Source organism: Talpa europaea, assembly GCF_964194135.1.
Source record: "Talpa europaea genome assembly, chromosome: 4".
In the NCBI taxonomy this organism is placed as follows: domain Eukaryota; kingdom Metazoa; phylum Chordata; class Mammalia; order Eulipotyphla; family Talpidae; genus Talpa; species Talpa europaea.
The window spans coordinates 61,754,425-61,776,571 of record NC_140070.1 but is presented as its reverse complement, the minus strand read 5'-3'; the positions used below and the strand labels follow the sequence as shown (position 1 = coordinate 61,776,571).

General features: G+C 35.7%; 1 protein-coding gene across 6 annotated transcripts in view; it reads right to left on the bottom strand.

The window, feature by feature from the left end:
- Positions 1-2,986: 2,986 nt before the first annotated feature.
- The window catches only part of EIF2A (eukaryotic translation initiation factor 2A), a gene marked incomplete at its 5' end in the record, with an annotated part of 40,784 nt that continues 21,623 nt past the window's right edge, over positions 2,987-22,147 (bottom strand). For all 6 annotated transcript variants that reach the window (XM_084231555.1, XM_084231553.1, XM_084231550.1 and 3 more), the window contains 5 exons: positions 2,987-3,152; positions 3,722-3,787; positions 4,854-4,982; positions 12,028-12,141; positions 16,482-17,053. In XM_084231555.1, the coding sequence (XP_084087681.1) occupies positions 3,087-3,152; positions 3,722-3,787; positions 4,854-4,982; positions 12,028-12,141; positions 16,482-17,053 (947 nt within the window). In that variant the 3' untranslated portion in view covers positions 2,987-3,086. The remainder of the gene's footprint in view (positions 3,153-3,721; positions 3,788-4,853; positions 4,983-12,027; positions 12,142-16,481; positions 17,054-22,147) is intronic.

Below are 22,147 nucleotides of genomic sequence, written 5' to 3'. Positions count from 1 at the left end.
AGGGACCTAGAGCCCAGGGCCTAGCATTGGATTGTCTAGATCCAATCCCATATCCTAGCTTTAAGGTATTGACAATTTCCTTCATTATAATGGCCTTAGTTTTCTATATACAGATATACCTATAGCCCTATAGTTCTAAACATATACACATGTATATTTACATATTTTTTTACATATATTTATAGAAAAATCATACAGGTTCCCAATAATCATAAAAATTGTAAGTGAATCAGCATTGTAAAGTTGGAATCAAACTCATTTTGTTCTTCTGTCAGGTAATATGCTAGGATAAAATGTGGAATTGCAACTTACTAGACATTTAGGAGAACACGGATTTTCCAAATCTACTTATTAAAATTCATCAGCAAAAAAGACATTTTTCTAGACATTTACCTCCCTCTCATGTGCCTCAATAATCAGGTCACGTTGTTCAAATAAACAAATTCTACCCAAAATCAGGTGATGGTGTTCAAAGAATAAATCCTATCCAATGATTATAAGCTTGATCCCTTATCTTGAACTAAGAGAATTTTCTATTCTGAAGCATCTTAGTTGATAATTATTATAAAATCATACAAAGCTATATCCTTTTATGTAAAAAAAAATCAAACATTACAAATAGAGCTAACCTTACTGGTTTCCACCCTAGTGGTCATAATCATTAGTTCGGGGTACACCTTTACCAAACTTTGTAAATTTATATACTTAAATGTGTTTATAGAAAAAATTGCACTATTTTGAAAAAAATTTATTTGGCAACATACATAGCAAATTTTGACATAAATTCTATTTCTATTGATTTTCTAATAGAATTCTTTTCTAGGGTAGAGAGTTGGGTTTGCATCTTTTTCTGGGAAATGTGTTTAACTCATAAATGATAAGGAAGTCTTTCTGTCTATGGAACTGCCTCCCCTCAAACTTGTATTATGTTCTTCAGAAATACTTATGATAAATGCCAAATACACTTTTGAGATGTTTATGAAATTTTTCTGAGAATCTGCAATTTATAGATTTTCCTTTATAATGAATATAGCAATGTATTGGATTGCTAGAAAGGTCATGACTTTTTTCAAAAAAAAATATGCCATGACTTTTCTGACAACCCAATATTTTAAATTTGATTTTCAAGCAGACTTTTATCACTTTACATCTTTGTTCTATCACCTTACTCTTTCTCCCCAGAGGATATTTAAAATAAAAAATGAGTCAAAGACTTATGACAGGAACAGCCACTGTAATAATTAAAAAGCACCTGAAGGTCCAGAGATAACACCTCTGTGATAAACATTTTATAGTTGATTAACAGGTTTGCGATAAACTGCACTATAAATGGTAATTAAAAAAAAATTAGGCTACCAGGCCAAAATATATTACACTGTCTCAGGATGCACTGTTGAATGTTTTATTAGAAAAACAATTTTCAAAGTAACATATTTGTAAAAATAATTCATCTGCTTTTGTTTCTATTATCAGAAATAAGCTAATATTGAAGCAATTATACACACAAATAGGCATAAATGCGCGCACATACACTCCACATGAAAAACATTTAAAATGTAATTCACTTTTTTTTTAAAGATTTATTTATTTATTTATACAAGCACTGGGTACAGTCAGAAGCGCGGGAGGGCAAGAGAATTCACCAGAGCCAAGTGGGGAACAGAACAGACAGACCGACGAAACACACTGCTGAGGGGAGCAGCGGGCGGCAGGAGAGGTCTGCACGCCACATGGGACCCTCACCAGTGGCCAGGGATCGAACCGGCGCTGCAGAGGCTACGTGCAGCCTCACAGCCCAGCACTCAACTGCTGCGCCACCAGGGGAGGCCCGTAATTCACTTCTTCATGCATTAGGTCTTTACCAAATCTAATCAGAAGCTTTGGGACATCAGTAAATTCAGTTATTTGTTTTTGTCTCTCTTAAGGTATTTCTGAATTCTTTTACCTATCAGTTTAAATATTAGCTCTGGAAAATGGAAACCTGTATCAATGCAAATGAAATAAAAATATCAATGTAAACCTGATGAAAAACTAATTGTAATTGACTCTAATACCAAGTATAAATTAGTTTTGATAGCGGAGTGTCTTAGATTATGATTACATTTTTGTCATCATATGAATGGATTATCAAAATAAGATTTGATTAGAGCAAAAGTCATGGTTCATGTTTGGAATATATTTACTTCATTCTTATATCACAGGTTTATTATTTAAAATATCAAAATAAAATGATTTACTGCTTTCTAAAGTCTATACCTGCTTTAAAACTAATCAGAAAAACTATACTTCAAATACTACAAACAATATAAACTTAATATACTAAGTACAACCTGATTTTTAAGGCTTTTAAAGTTTTTTTTTTTTTTTTAAAGATTATTTATTTTATACAACTGGGGTATAGTATAGGCCACATGTGCGGGAGGGTGAGAGGATTTACCAGAGACAGAGCGGGGAACAGAACAGGCAGACTGACGAAATACACTGCTGAGGGGAGCAGCGGGTGAGACAGGAGAGGTCTGCTGTGCCATGTGGGACCCTCGCTGGCCGGCCGGGACCAAACCAGCGCTGCAGAGGCTGCGGACAGCTTCACAGTGTGGCGCTCAACTGCTTACGCCACCAGGGGAGGCCGGCTTTTAAAGTTTTAACAACAATGATTTAGGATCAGGAAACCCATACTACATATTCAACAGAAAAAAATCCTAACTTGCCTTATAAATTAATATGAGATTTCTCAAATGAGAAACTTAGAGACAAAATGATTAAATTTAAAATGCCTTTATTTATTTATATGGTAAATTCTGTCCCCTACTAAAAAACATTTGACTTTTAATATATCAAGTTTAACTAAAAAAATCCATGTTTCTTTATTATACCATGTGTAGACATTAATTCAAGATACAGGATGGAAAAAATCAATTTAATAGGCATTATTAAATAATGTCACACTCTGTAGAATCTTGGATAAAGGGTTATAATTACAGATAAACATTAACTGTGGACACATGGATATTCCAGGTACACCCATGGGTTTAACAGAAAATGTGTTTGCACTGATTTCTGGTAACCAACTTGCTGTTTGTGAATCTTTAAATACCCAATTCCAAATCTTCCAGCTCCTGGAGAAGGGCTTTTTCCTTCTGAATTTTCTCCAACTATAAAAGTTTAAAACAATAAAGTTATTAGATAGAAAATGAAATAATTATTGGCTATGTAGCAAAATAGAAAAGGAGAAATAATTTAAAAAAATTTGATACTTTTCAGATCTACTGGTAAATACAGGTTAATAAAGTATAATTAGAAACAAGTTTTAATCTGTTATCTAGATAACAGATTGAATAAAGGGAGCAAAGGGCATCCTTTTTGGTACAATACATTTTCTATCCTATACTTGATCCTGGAACTGCTGAAGAAAGGAGGAGGTAAACAGGACTGCGCAACATCAGACAGAGAAAGTCTTATATTTGTCTAACATAATAAACTGCCTTTATTTTCAGCAGCAATAACATTAGCACATCTTAAGAAGAGTGACTTTCATTCACCATGATCTACATTATGTCCTCCTCAATATCCGTCTGTGTTAAGAAAACATTAAAAAAAATATGATTTTCAAAAGAAGGGAATTTAAATCTACATGTTCTTTTATCTGATTAAAAAATTCCTTTAAGTAAAAAGGGGGAAGGGTGGTTGTAACTATGAACTCAAATGAAAATGAAAGAGAGACCTGATTTTTTTCTAGCTGTTTTCCTGTTGCTGCTTGTTCTTTCAGTTGCTCAATTGCTTTCAGTTTCTGCAAAAATGAAATACATTATGAGTCGAAAAGAAAAAATAAGTCATTTTAAAATGCAGATGTTCTTTTAACAACTCAATTATATGAATGTGAAATATGAATAAGGAGAAATCAATTATCCTACATTTGTATCCAGAATAGTCTGTTAAAATTACAAAAGTAAACCACTTTTTAAAGTTCAATGTAAAAGTGGTTATGTTAAAAATATGAGACTTAGCAAAATATTTTTTTAGCTTTTAATTGTTATATATGTACATAAATATATATGTGCATGTAAGTGTAGGTAAATATATCACCAATTTTATCATTTACTCAGCACCTTGTTACACCTGGAAGATATCTTTGTTTTAAGAGAAGCTTCATACAGCCTGGGAGAGCTCTAGAGACCTGTTTTTATTTCCAGGGCCACTACTACAAAGTGGTTACAATTTGACAAGTGAATGAACTTTCTGTCTCTGCTTCTTCATCTTTTTTTTTTTTTTTTAAAGATTTATTTATTTATGCATGCAAGAGCTGGGTACAGGCCAGAGGTGTGGGGGTGTGTGTGTGTGAGAGGATTCACCAGAGACAGAGTGGGGAACAGAACAGGCGGATTGACTGAAGTACACTGCTGAGGGGAGCAGCAGGTGAGACAGGAGAGGTCTGCTGTGCCAGGTGGGTTGCTCCCTGGCTGGCTGGGAATCAAACTCGTGCTGCAGTGGCTGTGGATAGCTTTATAGGTTACGTCTTAACCCTTGCGCCACCAGGGAGGCCCTGCTTCTTCATCTTTAAAACTGGTGTAATTATCTGTTTCTATTTATCTTACAAGTATCTATTGAAATTATAGTAGTGTTCAACCCATTTCTGTAGAAATGTTCATTACTTATTATTCCAAAAATCAATAATAAATACTAATAAATATTTGTCAACAGAACTAAAATCTGTGCCCTGTTATAGTATTTCATAATGAGAAAGTGGCAATGAGAACTGCTATAAATTTCTTAGACACCTAAATATTACTGTCTTTATATAATGCCCATGTATTCCTTTCAATAAACATATTACTTTTGCAATTTAAGTTTCTCACCTTCTTTAGATTTTTTATTTTTTTGTCTATATCAGGATCTCCAGAAGTTGACTGAGAGACAGTATTTCGTGCTGTGTTCTGTGGGATAGGAGTATGTGCCAAATCTGGACTCTTGTCACTTCTTGCTTCCTGCAGGAAATATTTTCAAAATTTCAATTTTCTAAAATGAAAACATTAAATTATTTTAAAAAGCATAGCAGTGGTATCTGAAATGCAAAAATTAAATTTGATTTTGTTTTATACTATATTTTATATAAAAAGTAAAGTCTCATGAAATATGCTACATTGCACATAATAGAAACAAAGCAGCTTTAAAGGATCACAGTATGAGACACACAAATGGTTTTAACTATGTATTATCATAGGGTACACTTTGCTAGACCTAGAATTTAAAGTTAAAATGGCTTTAAAAAAAAAAAACATATAACATAATAAAATACCAAGGAAATGACCTTAGCAGAGTAGCTAACTAACTTTCTGCATTAGCCAACAGGCATTTCAAACTTTTGGATATTTTGAGATGTACCACTATATATGAATGGTTTGGATTGACAAAGTTTTTCTGATTAAGACGTTTGAAGTTTTACTCTTGTGATAACCTCCAAAAATACAATAAGTATATATGATCAAGTACATGAAATGGATGATGCTATAGGATAAAAGTCCTATAGAAATTCATTTATAATCTGGTCAATTCATATCTGTAATACAGTGCCATGAAAATGTTGGTTTCCTAACTCAAAATGGATTAAAGAACTAGACATAAGACCTGAAACCATAAAATACATAGAAGGAAAAATAGGCGAAACACTATATGACATGCACCTCAAAGACATCTTTACAGACACATCACCCAAAGCAGTGATAGTGAAGGCAAAGATAAACAGCTGGGACTACATCAAATTAAAGAGCTTCTGCACAGCAAAAGAGACAATAACCAAAACAAAGAGAAACCCCACCGACTGGGAGAACATTTTTGCATACAACACTAATGATAAAGGACTGATCACAAAAATCTACAGAGCTGATGAGACTCAACAAAAACAAAGAAAATAACCCAGTCCAAAAATGGGCAGAAGAGCTAAAAGGAAACATCACCAAAGAGGAAATACAAATGGCCAACAGGCATATGAAAAAATGTTCAACATCACTTGTAATCAGGGAAATGCAAATCAAAACTACCATGAGATACCATCTTACACCAGTGAGAATGGCACATATTAAAAAAACTAGCAACAGCACATGTTGGCAAGGTTGTGGAGAAAAAGGAACTCTCCTGCACTGCTGGTGGGAGTGCAAACTGGTCCAACCACTATGGAGAGCTGTGTGGAGATTTCTTGACCTACTAAACAGAGCTTCCATCTGATCCAGCAATTCCACTCATAGGTATTTACCCAGAGGACACAGAAACAGTAATTCCAAAGGGCACCTGCACCCCTATGTTTATAGCAGCACTGTTTACAATAGCTAAGCTATGGAAACAACCCAAATGCCTAAAAATAGATGAGTGGATCAAGAAGATGTGGTCCATATACACCATGGAATATTACTCAGCAATCAAAAAAGATAAACACATGCAGTTTGCAGCAACATGGATGGAGCTAGAAGGGATCATCCTCAGTGAAGTAAGTCAGAAAGAAAAGAAAAATACCGGATGGTCTCACTCATAGCAGGAATTTAGAAAATTTAAATAAGAGACCAGGAAAAAGACTAATCAATATAAAGTAAAAATCAAAATCAACAAGCAACTATAAACCAGAGACACACTGGCGGGAGTGGGAGAGGGAAGGGCGGGGAAAGGAAGGACTTGAGTCAAAATAAGGGGGACCCCCTCTGTATTTTGTATGGGGAATATAACCAAAACGAAAATGCATACATTGTGCAAAGATGAAAAATGATGTAAGAATTATATAAAATAAAATATTAAAAAAAGAAGAGAAAATGCTGGTTTCCTTAATGAGATACTATATTGCTTCCCATATGATCAGATCACTATAGAACTGTAGAAACAACATGAAGCTTCCTTAAGAAATTTAAAAATAAAACTACCATATGATTATGATATCCGTTTGCATTTTATGATGACCTCTGTAGTCTCATCCCACCTCACTGAGGAACCACCGACTAAACCACTTTTATTTCCTTTATTGTGCCAAACACTTTTATCCTATCCTTTGTGTGTTCTGTTCTTCCTAGAATACCTCAGATCATTTGGATCGCCCCTATTTATCCTTTATGCCTCCTGGAAAATTCCCCCAACCCCTGGAGATTGGACTAGTTGTATAGCATGTAGTATGCATCCCTACTGCTAACACTGTATTTTACTATTCCCCATTAGACTACACCTTAAGTTTCCTTGTTCACTGTTCTGGTTATGCCCCCAGCATATTAATTCTTTATTGTACATTATGAATAAATGAAAAATCAAAAGAGTGACTTGCCCTTTGTAATTATAACAAGATGTACTATATGACAAGAGGGGGAAAAAAAATTTTTATTTATTGACACTAAGATATGGTTTCTATTTCTCCCTTACAGAGTTCCCAGTGAAATAGAGTCCCAAAATTTCAAAATTTCTTATGAGTTTCAGAGTTTCAGGTGGAAAACTCTGAACTTCCAAAGCACCCAGGGGACATGAAACATATCTGCCTGAGAGCTTTTATTTATTTATTTATTCCCCCCCCCCCAAAGATTTATTTATTTATTTATACAAGCACTGGGTACAGTCAGAAGCGTGGGAGGGTGAGAGAATTAGCCAGAGCAGGGAACAGAACAGGCAGACTAATGAAACACACTGCTGAGGGGAGCAGTGGGCACTGCAGGAGAGGTCTGCGCACCATGTGGGACCCTCACGGGTGGCTGGGGATCAAACCAGCGCTGCAGAGGCTGCGGGCAGCTTCGCAGCCTTGCGCTCAACCGCTGCACCACTAGGGAAGGCCCTGCCTGAGAGCTTTTAGAGGATACAAAATTGGGGTTACTTTTTCTGTTTAATACTTTTTTATGCATTCCAATGCAACAAACATTTGATCCCTGCTCTCCATGTGAAAACTCACTGCTAAAGCACCTTAATAGATTTAGAAAAGAGTATTTAGGTTCTACTCTTTTTTTTTTTTTTTTTAAGACCTAAAAACAAGTTTATTGTCAGATAACAACAGGACAGTTCTCTAGGCAGAGAGGGATCCCAAGTCTATGTCTTTTTTAGGTTCTACTCTTAAGGAGCCTGTAAGTTCTGATAATACTTTGGTATTTTTCATAATATAAAATTAAAGGAGGAAGGGTCTCCCTGGTGGTGCAAGGGGTTAAGCACAGCGCTATGACACTATCTGCAGCCTCTGCAGCACAAATTCCACCCCTTGCGGACGGGCGAGGGAGCTACCCACATGGCGCATCAGACCTCTCCAGACTCTCCCACTGTTCCCCTCAGCAGTGTTTTCAGTCAATCTGCCTGTTCTGCTCCCCACTGTCTTCGGTGAATCTTCTCTCTCTCCATACCTCTGGCCTGTGCCCCAGTTCTTGTATGCATAAATAAATAAATCTTTAAAAAATTAAAAAAAAAATTTAGTTGTTTATAATGAGCTGAGAATATTTTTCTTCTAGGGAAGAAGGTTAATGTTATAATTATGAAAATTATAATGAAATATGAAATTTAATTTTTTTAAAGATTTATTTTTATTTATTTATACATTACTGGGTACAGTCAGAAGCGCGGGAGGGTGAGAGAATTCACCAGAGCCAGAGTGGGGAGCAGAGCAGGCAGAAGGACCGAAGTACACTGCTGAGGGGAGCAGCGGGTGGCAGGAGAGGTCTGCGCGCCATGTGGGACCCTCCTCCGGTGGCCGGGAAGCAGCCAGGGAACGAACCAGCGCTACAGAGGCTGCAGGCAGCGTTGCAACCCAGCGCTCAACCGCTGCGCCACCGGGGAGGCCCTGAAATTTAATTATCTACCATATTAAGTTAAATGGTGGAGAGTAAGTTAAAATGTTCACAATTATATGTTTAAATTCTGGTCATTCTCTGGAAAGAGGTGTGTATGGTAAGATTAAATTCTTAGTGTTAACTCTCTGATGAAGTGGATAAGTAGTTGGGTAGAAGATACACATCTAACCCCTTTTTCTTTGGTTACTTAGTTTGGAGTCGGGTCTGAGAATATTAACTTTCTGGTCTGGTCAAGGTAAGATCCTGTCATGGGCCTTCTATCTTTGTTCTATCACATAGTCACAACTTTTACTAAAGACAGCCATCACTCTAAAAAATGGATATTGATAGGATTATCTTACAGGTAGAAAAGTCCTTTTAGAACACTGAGAAAACAAGCAAGTACAACTTCAAAATGATGAATTAGTAGTATCTTTTATAATTAACATGCATGGATAACTGTATGGTAATATAGGGTGGGTTAAGATTTAACAAATAATGTTTTACATTAATGAAATCTACTTTTTTTCCAAAAAGAGCCACAAGTTATCTCCATAAAGTAAAAAAAAAAAAATAAAAAAAAAAATCGATTTTAAAATTGATTTTTCTAGGGGCCTCCCTGGTGGCGCAAGGGGTTAAGACTCAACCTATGAAGCTATCCATAACCACTGCAGCATAAGTTCGATCCCTGGCCAGGGAGCTACCCACATGGTGCAGCAGACCTCTCCTGACTTGCCCGCTGCTCCCCTCAGCAATGTATTTCAGTCAGTCTGCCTGTTCTGTTCCCTACTCTGTCTCTGGTGAATCCTCTCACCCCCCACACCTCCGATCTATACCCAGTTCTTGTATGCATAAATAAATAAATCTTTAAAAAAAATTGATTTTTCTAAATAAAACATTGATTTCATAATCCTTCCTAAATTTATGTGCTTAAATGTCAGAAAAACACAAAAAATAAACAACCATTACATTTTATTAAACAGATCTTTGTTCAGTACCAGGAATGATCATACTAAAAATATCTTCTGATAAAGAGGAAAAAAACATCACTAATGAAAACAGGATTCTAAATAGAGTAGGTTTCAAAAGACCCTTTAATCTCAATTAGAAGGAATCTTGTATAGCCACTATTGGACTATAGAAACAATATGAAGGTTCCTCAAGAAATTAAAAAATAGAACTACCATATGATCATGATATTCCACTTCTGTGTTTGCATGTGTATTTATATCTCTCTCTATATATCATTTCATATATATATATGAAATCATTATTGCAGAGATAACTATACTCCCATATTCACTGCAGCATCATTTATAATAGGCTAGGTACAGAAACAACCTAAGTATCCATCAATGGAGGAAAGGATTTAAAAAAATGTGAGGTATGAGCTAAAGCATGCAAACATGTACGGGCACACACACACACAGGGATATTATTCAGTCACAAAAAGGGAACTCCTGCCATTTGCAACCAGGATGAACTTGGGGGTCATAATGCTAAGAGAAACAAGTCAGACAGGGAAGATAAATATTGTATCTTATACATGGAATCTGAAAAAAGCTCTTTTGCCATCTTTCTTTGCTGCCACAATGGTGCACATAAATGTCTTGGTTGATGCTTTTAGGAGCATCAACAATGCCAAAAAGAGAAGCAAGAGCCAGGCTCTTATTAGGCTGTGCTCCAAGTCATAATCCAGTTTCTAACCATGATGCATAGTTACACTGGCAACTTTGAAATCATTGATTATAGAGGAGGAAAAATTATTGTGAACCTCACAGTAGGTTAAAAAAGTATGTAGTTTTCAGCACCAAATTTGATGTGTAATTCAAAGATCTAGAATAATCTGCTCCCCAGACCATCACTTTGGCTTCATTGCACTGAGAACCAAGTTGGCATCACTGACAAAGAAGCAGTAATATGAAAACACACAGGTGAGAAAATCCTAGGATTCTTTTTCTAGGGATATAATACAGACATGCAAATAGCCTCAATGTATTTTGGTGCTTCAAAAAAAGGATTCAAATTCACAGAAACAAGGAGTAAAATGGTGATTGCTGGGGTGTGGAGGAAATAAGGAGAGGTTGGTAAAGGGTTCAAACTTTCAGTTATAAAGCAGCATAAGATCTGAGGAACTAATGTCTAACATGGTGACTATAGTTGACAATATTGTATTGTATAATTTGAAATTTGCTAAGAGTAGAACTTAAGTGTTCTTAACAATCAAAAAAAGTACATATGTAAGGATATGCTAATTAACTCTTTAGTGAAATTACTTTCATGATATATATCAAATAATCATGTTGTATATTTAGACTTGATCTTTTAGCCAAAAGGCCGAGAGGCTATGTATGTATATTTTAAATAATTACAATTTTGTCAATTATACCTGAAAATATTAACTCTTCCCCCCAGCAAAAAAAAAGGGGGGGAATCTTCTAAGAATACTACTAACTTATAATATTCAGGGCTAGCAGAGGTCTCTACACACACTGATGAAAGAACAAGTCCTATTTTTATACAAATCTAATAGATGGAACAGATCATTATATTTGGAATGACATAAACCTGAATTATTTAAGGATATTTCTAGAGATAAAATACAAAAGAAGACAATGATTTCCTTTAAAGTCCAGATTTCAGCAGACTATGGTTGTATAATGTAATTCTAAACCTTAAAATAGGAACTGCCTACTAAAACACAGAAACAATCCAGAAATGTCAAAATTCAAGCATTACCAATAAGAAAAACTCCCTGAATCTTAGAAATGTGGTCACCATGAATTCTAACCAGGCATTTCCAGTCCCACTCATCTCACTATCACCATACACAATCACAATTTGTCAGTAATTACACTGGTGTGTTTTTTCAACTAGAAAATAATTTAAAAGATTATTTTAGAATAATTCCATTGTTTGAGTATTACTGGATTTAGAGTCCCAGTTGAATAATCCTGTTAGTAATAAGATACCATCATGAAATTTCCAGTCTTTTAAAAATCATGTTTCCAAGAAAGCAAATTATACCACTTCACACAGGTTTCACCAAAATAACATACAAAATAACATAATCCCATTAAAGTTTCAGGTTTTAAATTCAGATCGTTTCCTCAGTTCCCAGTCCCCCACCTCCCCAAAGACACACACATATTGTCCAGTATGTATACAGGATTATTTAGTAACTCATAGGCAAAAACAAAAGAAAGACATTCTAGGTATTTAACTTTAATTCCCTAATAGCAATTAGTTCTCCAAATACCTGCTTTGCAGCTTTCTTTGCCTCATGCTTCCTTTGATTTTTAAGGGCTGTTTTTGATAACGGCTTATCTTTCCCTGGTTGCGGTTTCATATTTTGAGGTGGTTCCTCCTCGTGCTATGAAAACATAAAATAAATGATTCTGAAATGAAATTCGTTTTTAAAAACATACACACCAAATTGTATATTTTTGCTAGTATGGAATAAACTTATTAAATTTATTTTAAAATCATTGCCAAAGAAAATTGCGAACTCTCAGTAGTAGGCACACTCTAAAGTAGATTTAATGAGGATATGACATATATGTACTACATATATATGTAATGTATATTATACCTTTCAATTATATCAGTGCTGGTGCAATTCACTTCACTTTTGTTTGTTTATTTATTTATTTATTTATTTTTTTATATAGAGGCATGTTTTCTTTCTTTCTTTATTTGTTTGCTTTTGTTTATACATGCACTGGGTACAGTCAGAAGCGCGGGAGGGTGAGAGAATTCACCAGAGCCAGAGCGGAGAACAGAGCAGGCAGAAGGAGCGAAGTACACTGCTGAGGGGAGCAGCGGGCGGCAGGAGAGGTCTGCACGCCATGTGGGACTCTCCTCCGGTGGCCGGGGAGCAGCCGGGGATCGAATCGGCGCTGCAGAGGCCGCGGGCAGCTTCGCAACCCAGCGCTCAACCGCTGCGCCACCGGGGAGGCCCCACTTCACTTTTGTTTAAACAATAGAATTTTTCTTATTACTTACTATTGACACATGATTCTTATGAAATTAGATACCAACAATAGCTTCTTCTGATTTCCTTTGGATCTGACTACTGCGAGTCATTTGTTTTTGTTATAAAAAGAATTACTTGTTAGATCTTTATTTGCAAAATAACAGATCAGAAAATTTTAGAATCAAAGCAAGTGAAGAAAACTAAAATAGACTATCAGAAATAAATCAATCAGGAAGGGATAAATAACTGTGCAACTAAGAAATCATGATTAAAATAATGAAGAGTCAGATATAATCATACAATGAAAACAATCATTTCCATCATCAGTTATTGATATAGTCACTCCCAACAGAAAGCGAGTGAATTAAGTACAGGGTCACACACACAAAATAAAATATATTAGGTGATGTATGTCTTGATTAACTATCTGGGGGGAATCTTTTCACAATGTATATGTGTATCAAATCATGGTGATATACAATTTCAATATCTTACAATTTTATATGACAATTATACTTTAATAAACCTGAAAAAACTAAAGCGTTAGTCTAAATTATCTCCAGAGTGGCTTTTAGGAAACATATAACTCATACAACTTATCAGATTCATCTCCTTATTAATTTTTCTCTACATTGCTATTACCTTAGTGTTAACTATCTCTAAGACTTTCTCATACTCAGTACATCAAAAGAACCCAATATTCATGAACTTTCTTGAGTACTAAACCTTATATATGTACTGTATTTATAAGTACCATAAAGGAATTAACAAAGTTCAAACAAGAGGAGTAAATAATAGTAATTAAGAAACTATTATTATGAAGTTACTTTATAATAGTAGGTGCATTAAATGTTTCAAAAGTCATTAGAGTTCTGTGTGTATACACACTACTTGAATCAATGGAATATATGACAACCCACAACTATAGAATAAATATGGAGGGCAAGCCTCTTTTTTAATTGCATGCAATAAGATATACTAATTGCTGAATATTTGTTCTATACATGAAAATTTCAATAGCAGCTCTTGCTTTGACTGTAAAAGTTTCTACTGATGAGATCTTCAAAATATAACAAAGCAACTACAAATAACACAATGAAAGGATGAGTCACAAGTTTCTTCTATACTCACAAGCATCATGTGTTCACTGGCAGACTTTTAGACCAAAAAAAGAAAACAAATGACATAGCTGCTATGGATTATGAATACATTTCTGACTTTAGTATTATGTGCCCATTACACACAATTTCATCTTTATTAATGAAATCTGTATCTTCAGTTATATTAAGTATTTTGGGACTGCTCTGATGAACACATTATAAAAGTAAAGGTTTTTGGAAAGGCAAGGAATACTTCTTAAGTATAATTTATATATAAATTTTTACTTATAAAATAACACCTTTTTTTCCCATTCCCACTATTTAACCCTCCTACTTTATGAAGTTATAGACCAGACTGCTTTTGTTTCTAGTAGTTTGACAGCATTTTCTTTGCTATTTGGCTTATTTCTGGAATTAGATAAAAAAAAAAAATTCTCATTTGTTGACATATGGTTTCTCCAATTAAAATGATAGAATCTATTTGGATCACAGTCATCAAATCACATAAAGAAGCAAAAATTTAGCTAAAATCGTAAATGTTAAAAAATACAGTTTTAAGAAGTTCCTAGATTTGTATCACCATTGTCAAAGTATTATCCTTCTAAATTAATTCTCTCCCCTCCATCAAAACAAACTAGTTTTATGGTTTAGTGAAAAAAATATAATTCAGAATTTCTTCCTTTTGTGTTACATTACTCAGTTACAAAGTAGGATGAAAGAGGCTGCTTCTGCTTCTACTTAGGTAAAGAAATTTTCAGCACTGGATAAAACCAAAGACTACTATGTCCTTTTTTGATCTAAATATAAATGTCATAAACAGAGTTCAATTTCTTATATTAGTTTCATATATTTTACTAAATAACAATGCAACAAAAAATGTTTAAACAAGATTTCAATGAGGTCAGGAAGTTACAGACCAATGCTACATCTTGTTTTTGCTTTTGTGGGGGTGAGATGTGGCACACGGGAGGTATAGAATTTTATCCTTTGAAAAAGTATTAATTTTACTTGAAATAGTCCCAGTATATGCCTATTATATAATCATCTTTCTAACAATACCAAAATATTGTTCTTCATTCTTACAAAGAAACTTTACTTCTTAAAACATCATTACGGAAACCCAGGTTATTAATAAATGATTTCCCCTGAGCTCTGAAAGACAACTGTTTAATGCAGGTCAAAATTTGGTGGTCAGAACTTTATAACAGAGGTGGGGAAACCATGGTCCAAGGACAAATGCATTTTGCTTGACCAACAGTGTTTCGAAAATTGAAAAACTTTACATAAACATCCACACTTGTGTTATATTGAATAACCAAATATTTCGGCTAACTGGGCCTAAAATCTCCCACTAACAATCAGTAACTGCTTTGTAACTGTCATTATCTTTAAAGATGGCATGATTTTTCCCTTTTGTATTCTCTCTAGACTCCATTGCTAACATTACCAGCCTAGCCTGACAGGCATTTGAATTTGAACCATCTACAAAGCCAGTATAGCAATTCCATTATCTTTCTCAAAGACTTAAGATGTGAACTGTTTCAAATTAACTATTTTGGCAACTTAGTATTAGCTGCTGCCATTTTCAGCAGTAGATTCTCCATGACTTCTAGCCTAGTGTTTCTATCTTACTGTTGTTATACAGGGTGGTCCCCAAGAAAGCAGGGAGGTTCCAGGTTCCCTGCCCCACACAAGGAAGGATGGAACCAAGCAGGGAAAGGAGAAGAAGCTGGAAAGGAGACTGGAGAAGGAAGGAAAAAGGATAGAGAGCAAGAAGGAGACCTGGAGGAGGCACATGGAGCAGAGAGAGATGTGAAGAAGTTAGGCTTGTTTCTTGGTCTTGGACTGGTCGAAACAGATGTGGGTGAGACCTGTGGGGAGGTTAACAATGCCAGCTTTTATCTTGGTTTTTTTTTTTTTTTAAAGATTTATTTTTATACAAGAATTGGGGTACAGGCCAGAGATGCAGGGGTGAGAGAATTCACCAGAGACAGAGTGGGAAACAGAACAAGCAGATGGACTGAAATACACTGCTGAGGGGAGCAGTGGGGAGACAGGAGAGGTCTGTCCAGCCATGTGGGTTTCTCCCTGGCCGGCCGGGAGTCGAACTCATGCTGCAGTGGCTGCGGATTGCTTCATAGGTTGCGTCTTAACCCCTGCGCCACCAGGGAGGCCCTTTTATCTTGGTTTTGATTTTGCTCTTTTCCTTCCAGACTTGTCTGGCCCCTTCTATCCCTTTCCTATGGGGCCCCACCAGGAGGTGGCTTAGGCTTGTGGCAGGCTATCAGGCCTCAGTCCTCTTTTGGGTCAACCCTTGTTTGGCTGGGCTTTACTCATGAGGTGATGGGTAACTTTGGGTGCTTGATTTGGAAACTATATTCTCTCCCTTCTCTTTGGTGCAAAGTAATTATATCAAAGTTCCTTTCCATTAAAGGTCTTATGCACCAGACTAGGTTTTGTCTTGATGCAACAAATGGCAGAACATATTTAGAGCAAGCAGGTTTGGGGTCTTGGGGTGCCCCTCTCTCTGCCCTGTAACACTGTTACTAAGTAACACAAGAATATGTATAAGAAAAGTCTATAGAACCCCATACACTGAAAAATCATTTCCTACCAAAGTGATAAAACTTTACATACCAGTTTAGAATTGGTGATTGGTTTATTCCTTAAAGCTGGGGGTCTATATGCTGTTGCAACTTTAGGTTCTTCACTAGGTACATCACTTGGAACTGGTTGGTAAGTTATTGTTTTTGCTGGAAATATTCCATCTAAAAATGGCTGCCAAGAAACCTGCCATAATTCTGCATTTGAAGGCACATCATACTTGTGTAAGACAGAGCCAGTATAATGCCAAATCTTGTACCCATTATTAACACGTAATCTGGGAGCACATGTGGCTGTCAAAATATGCTCGCCATCTGGGCACCAAGCAAAATATGTAGAATCAGAGGCCAGTGGTTTAGAAATAAGTTTGTAGTTTTTAACATCCCATACTTCCATTTGTCCCCTCAGATTCCCAAATCCAGCTAGTACTAATATGTGTCCATGAGGGCTATAGTAGGCTGCATTACGAGGACCAGTTCCAAAGTCAAACACAGGATCACATTTCAAGTTGAAAATTGTTGCTTTGGCAGGCATGAAACCATAAACAGCACAAAACTCAGTAGAAGTAGAATTCCAAACTACATCATAAATGGGGCCATTTTTTGCTAAAAAACAGAAACAAAAACACATAAAACCCAAATTAGCAACAAAGAACTATTTATCGGTAGATTCGTAGGTTATAATCACATAAAACTCATAAACACATCATACAGCAAAAAAAAAAATCCAAAATTTTCAAAGCATGTTCATAGTAAAATATTTTTACATAAAATACTATGGACATTCATATATAAACATAAATTTAAGACTCATTAATGAATCTTAATTTTTTATGAACATTTTGGCAATACAGGTTCATAGTAGGTTATTAACAGACAAAACTAGTTTTTATGGGAAGAGATAATGACTATATGTACATTATAGTAAAAATAAAAATACAATTTTAATTATATTTATATTATAATTATAATAAAAATAAAAGCTATGCAAAAGACAAACACAAAGGTAACCTCCATTTATGTCTTGCATAGCCTTTAAGATTATTTCTGTTGAAATTAAGCATCCTTTTCTTAAACACACACAAATATACAAAACAAAGTTCTAGATCTCTGTTGTTTCATTTAATAGTCTAGTTTTGAGATTTTCCCATATAAGCACGAAATCTTTCTCCTTTTTCAGCTGTGCTTCATTCCACTACTAACCATGCTGTATAGGTATCCCCTTCCACTGCTGAGTGTACACAAATAAAACTGTAGGAGTGAAATTGCCAGGTCAAAGCATACATACATTTACTTCATGATGTACCACCAAAATGCCATTCAGAGAAATTGTACCCATTTACAATAGCAATATTTTCTTTTGAACTATTTTTTTAAAATTAATATTCTTACATCATTTTTCATTTTTGCACAATGTATGCATTTTCATTTTGGTTACATGCCCCATACAATTGCACTGCCCCTTATTTTGACCCTATGTCTTCCTCTCCCCTTCCCTTCGCTCCCCTCCCCTCTCCCAGTAGTGTCTCTGGTTTATAGTTGCTTGTTGATTTTTTTACTTTGTATTAATTAGTCTTTTTCCTGGTTCCTTATTTAGGTTTTCTAAATTCCTGCTATGAGTGAGACCATAGCAGTATTTTTTTTTTTTTCTTTCTGACTTATTTCGCTGAGCATGATCCCTTCTAGCTCCATCCATGTTGCTGCAAACTGCATGAGGTTATCTTTTTTGATTGCTGAGTAATATTCTATTGTATATATATACCACATCTTCTTGATCCAGTCATCTATTTTGGGGCATTTGGGTTGTTTCCATAGCTTAGCTTACAATATATATATATATATTTTAAAGATTTATTTATTTTTTTATACAAGCAGTAGGTACAGTCAGAGGCACGGGAGGGTGAGAGAATTCACCAGAGCCAGAGCGGAGAGTAGAACAGGCAGAGTGACAAAGTACACTGCTGAGGGGAGCAGCGGGTGGCAGGAGAGGTCTGCGCGCCATGTGGGACCCTCTCCTGGTGGCCGGGGATCGAACCCGCATTGCAGAGACTGCGGGCAGCTTCGCAACCCAGGGCTCAACCGCTGCGCCACTGGGGAGGCCCACAATAGCAATATATATATATTTTTAAAGATTTATTTATTCATTCATTCATTTATTTATGCCATGTGGGACCCTCGCCCTGTGGCCGGGAATCGAACCGGCGCAGCAAAGGCTGCAGGCAGCTTCGCAACCCAGCGCTCAACCGCTGCGCCACCGGGGAGGCCCAATAGCAATATTTTTGATAGAACAGATTTCTCCTTATGTTTACTCATACTGTTGTTCCATGTTTTCATATTTGCCAATCTTGTTTTCCTATTTCTTTTATTCTAATTTAAGAACCATTTAATATATTTATACATAATCTCATTTCCTTTTGTGTGGACTAATTTTTACATCCCAAGCAAAAATTTTCCTCTCCAGTTACTGGTTTTCTATTGAAATTTACTTGATATAGGCATTCACTGTCTGTCTAAACAATATCCCCCACTTTTGTTTATTTTGCTTGATTTATGGAATCTTTCTTCTCCCAATGTATAAATTGTAATTCTTATATATTCAATTTCAATCTTTGTAGTTGGGACACAAATGACTCATGTCCCAACATAAGATCCAGTCTTGAAAATGTTCATGTGTATTTGAAAATAAATGTATATGCAACAGTTTTGGGGTGGAGTGGTCTGTAGATGTTAGTTAAACCCATTCGGTCCAGCTCATTTAAGAGTACTGATCTGTCGATAGCTGTAAATGGAATATTTAAATCCCCTACTATTACTGCTGTCAATATCTATTTTTCGTTCCATTAGTATCTTGGTGCTACATCATTTGGTCCATACATACGTTGTCTTTAATCATAATACTTACTACCCTTTTTAATTTTTTAACATATAATATTTATTTGTATATATATCATTGTTCATTTTTGTACAATGTTTGCTTTCTCCTCTCAGGTTTAGTCCCCACAGAATTCCTACCACCAATTCACCCATAGACCCTCGTCATAGTGCCTTGTGTTCTGCCCTCCCGTTTTGATCCTTCTGCCTCCTCATGCCCTGCAGAATATCTCTGATTTATAGTGCTTGTTACTAGTTTTTTATTTTTTTAATTTATTTTTTACTTTGTAAAGACTTTTATTTATGTACACAAGAACTGGGGTACAGGCCAGAGGTATGGGGAGCAGGGAAGGCAAGAGGATTCACCAGAGACAGAATGGGGAGCAGAACAAGCAGATCTACTGAAATACACTGCTGAGGGAAGCAGCAGGCGAGACAGGAGAGGTCTGCTGCACCATGTGGGTTAGCTCCCTGGCTGGGGAACGAACTCATGCTGCAGTGGCTGACAACAGCTTGACAGCGCTGTGTCTAACCCCTATGCCACCAGGGAGGCCCTACTACCATTTTTTAATAGAAGGTTTATTATCTACAATGTAAGTATAGCTGTTTCTGACTTTTTTTGATTGCCATTGCAGGATTGTCTTCTAGTCTTTAAGTCTGCTTGTCTTTTTTGGTAAGATAGGTTTCTTATAAAAGAAGATTGAAAATTTTTTTGAAATCCAGTTACTTTACACCTTTTGATTAATGAATTCAGGCCATTTACATTTAAAGTGATTACTGAAAAATAAGTGTTCATTGTCATTTTGTTATTTTTTTTTTTTAATGAAGCTCCTTATCCTTTCTTTTGTCTTGAATGTTAATCTTACAGGTAAATAATTCTAGGCGAGGAATCTTTCTCTTTAAGTATTTTAAATATCCCCTGAAATTCTCTTTGGGCTTATAGTCTTTCTACTGAAAAGTTTGCTGATAGTAAGAATGCTATTCCCTTATAGGTTACCCTTTATACTCTTGATGTTTTCTAGTATTTCATCCTCGTCATTGACTATCAAGATTTATTATAATGTGTCTTCGTGTGTGTTTGGTATTATTTTGTTTGGAACTCTCTGGGTTTCTTGGATCACAATGTATGGTTCATTTCCTAGATTGAGATGGCTTTCAGAAATTCTTTAAATATATTTTCTATACTTTTTTCTGTCTCTTATTCTTTTGAGATCCCCATGATATGGATATTATTTCTCTTTAGGGTATACCAAAGGGTCTTACACTATTTTCATTTTTAAATTCTTTTTTCTCTGTTCTCCTATTTGTGTTCTCCAACATTGTGCCTTTGTGCTTACTAATTCTCTCCATTGTTTGCATTTGTCTGGTTTTGAAGCTCTCAATTATATTTTTTAATTCAGTTACAGTATTTCTGAGATCCATTACTTCTAGTTGCAGCTGTCTTTATTGTTAGTCTTTATTTATTTATAGTCTTTATTGTTAGTCTATTATTTCATGTGCCTGTTGTTTTTTGAGTTCCATTAGCTTTGTTATAACTGTTAGCTTCAACTTCCCTTTAGTCATGTCATGTAGTATTACCGGACTTAGATTCTTCTCAGGATTTTTTGCTCCAGCATCTGTCTGTTCATTTTCAATTTCTATTGGTTTTTATGAGATAGACTTTCAGACTGATGCCTTTCCACCTATTGAAGTGATCAGAGAACTGGTACTAGCAAGGGGTAAAAAGTAGAAAGAACCTAGACAGCAGGGTACCAAAGGGTCAACTTTAGTGAGCATCAGGGATTTAATAAGCTTCCTACCCTATTGCAGGTACAGTTATGTGGTGGGGATCAAAAGTGCTCCCCTCCTCTAGGTCCCGCCTCAGTTTAAGTGCCTCATGTCAGTTTCCACCATTAGGCTATGTTTGAACACTGGATGTAGCACTGACTATAATTATCACAGATTTGCAAACTAGGAGTTGTTTTCTTTTTTTACAGAGCCTTATGCTAGGGTTTCTGCTCTTTAAGACAGGTGCTTAAAAACCCTGATTAATGAAAGTGTTCTTTTGTTTTCTTGGTGTCAGTCCTGGGAAGAGAAAGTAGCAGGTGTTTTGAACATCCTATTCCTGGGCTTCAAGTAATAGCCTCCTCTATGAGGAAACACAGGTGATCCAACCTGGTCTGGGCTGTTCAACCTGGTCAGTTGTTCTATATTGGGAGCTTCTGGCCCAAGTCAGTAATCATCATTCTTTATACCTGCTCCTATAGTTACTCAATAGTTCAACTTACTTCCCAGATGGCAATTCTATGCACCCGGAACACTGCTAGATCTCTAAAGTCCCTGATGAAGGCATGCACCACTGCTTCTGTAAGTATAGGGGCACATAAGTTGCTCCTCCCATTTGAGGGTTCTACTTCCCTATTATCACTGTAAACACAGTTCAATCCCAGTTTTTACTATGCCTTTTCTACAGAGTGTTGTTCCTCAAGTATACTGTAGTTACATGTTTTTCTTTCAGAGGCTACTGATTTTGTTCTATTGCAATTTAATTGTGAGATTATGTAGGAGGTGAATCTGTCGTCTTAACTGTCACAATACTAGACTCCTCCAATTTTCATTTGTTCAAATTTATCATTTTCCTTTATTTTTTTCTTCACTTTTAAGATTAGGAAAAAATTCCACTTTTAAGATTTCCCTACTTTAAGATTAAGGAAAAAATTCTCCACTTAAAGATTAGCAATATTTACTTTTTGTTCCAAATAGCTAACCACTTGTCCCCAAACCATATATTAAATGTTTTCAATATGTCCCCCACCTTGGTTCAGATATTGACTTTATATATTAATGGCT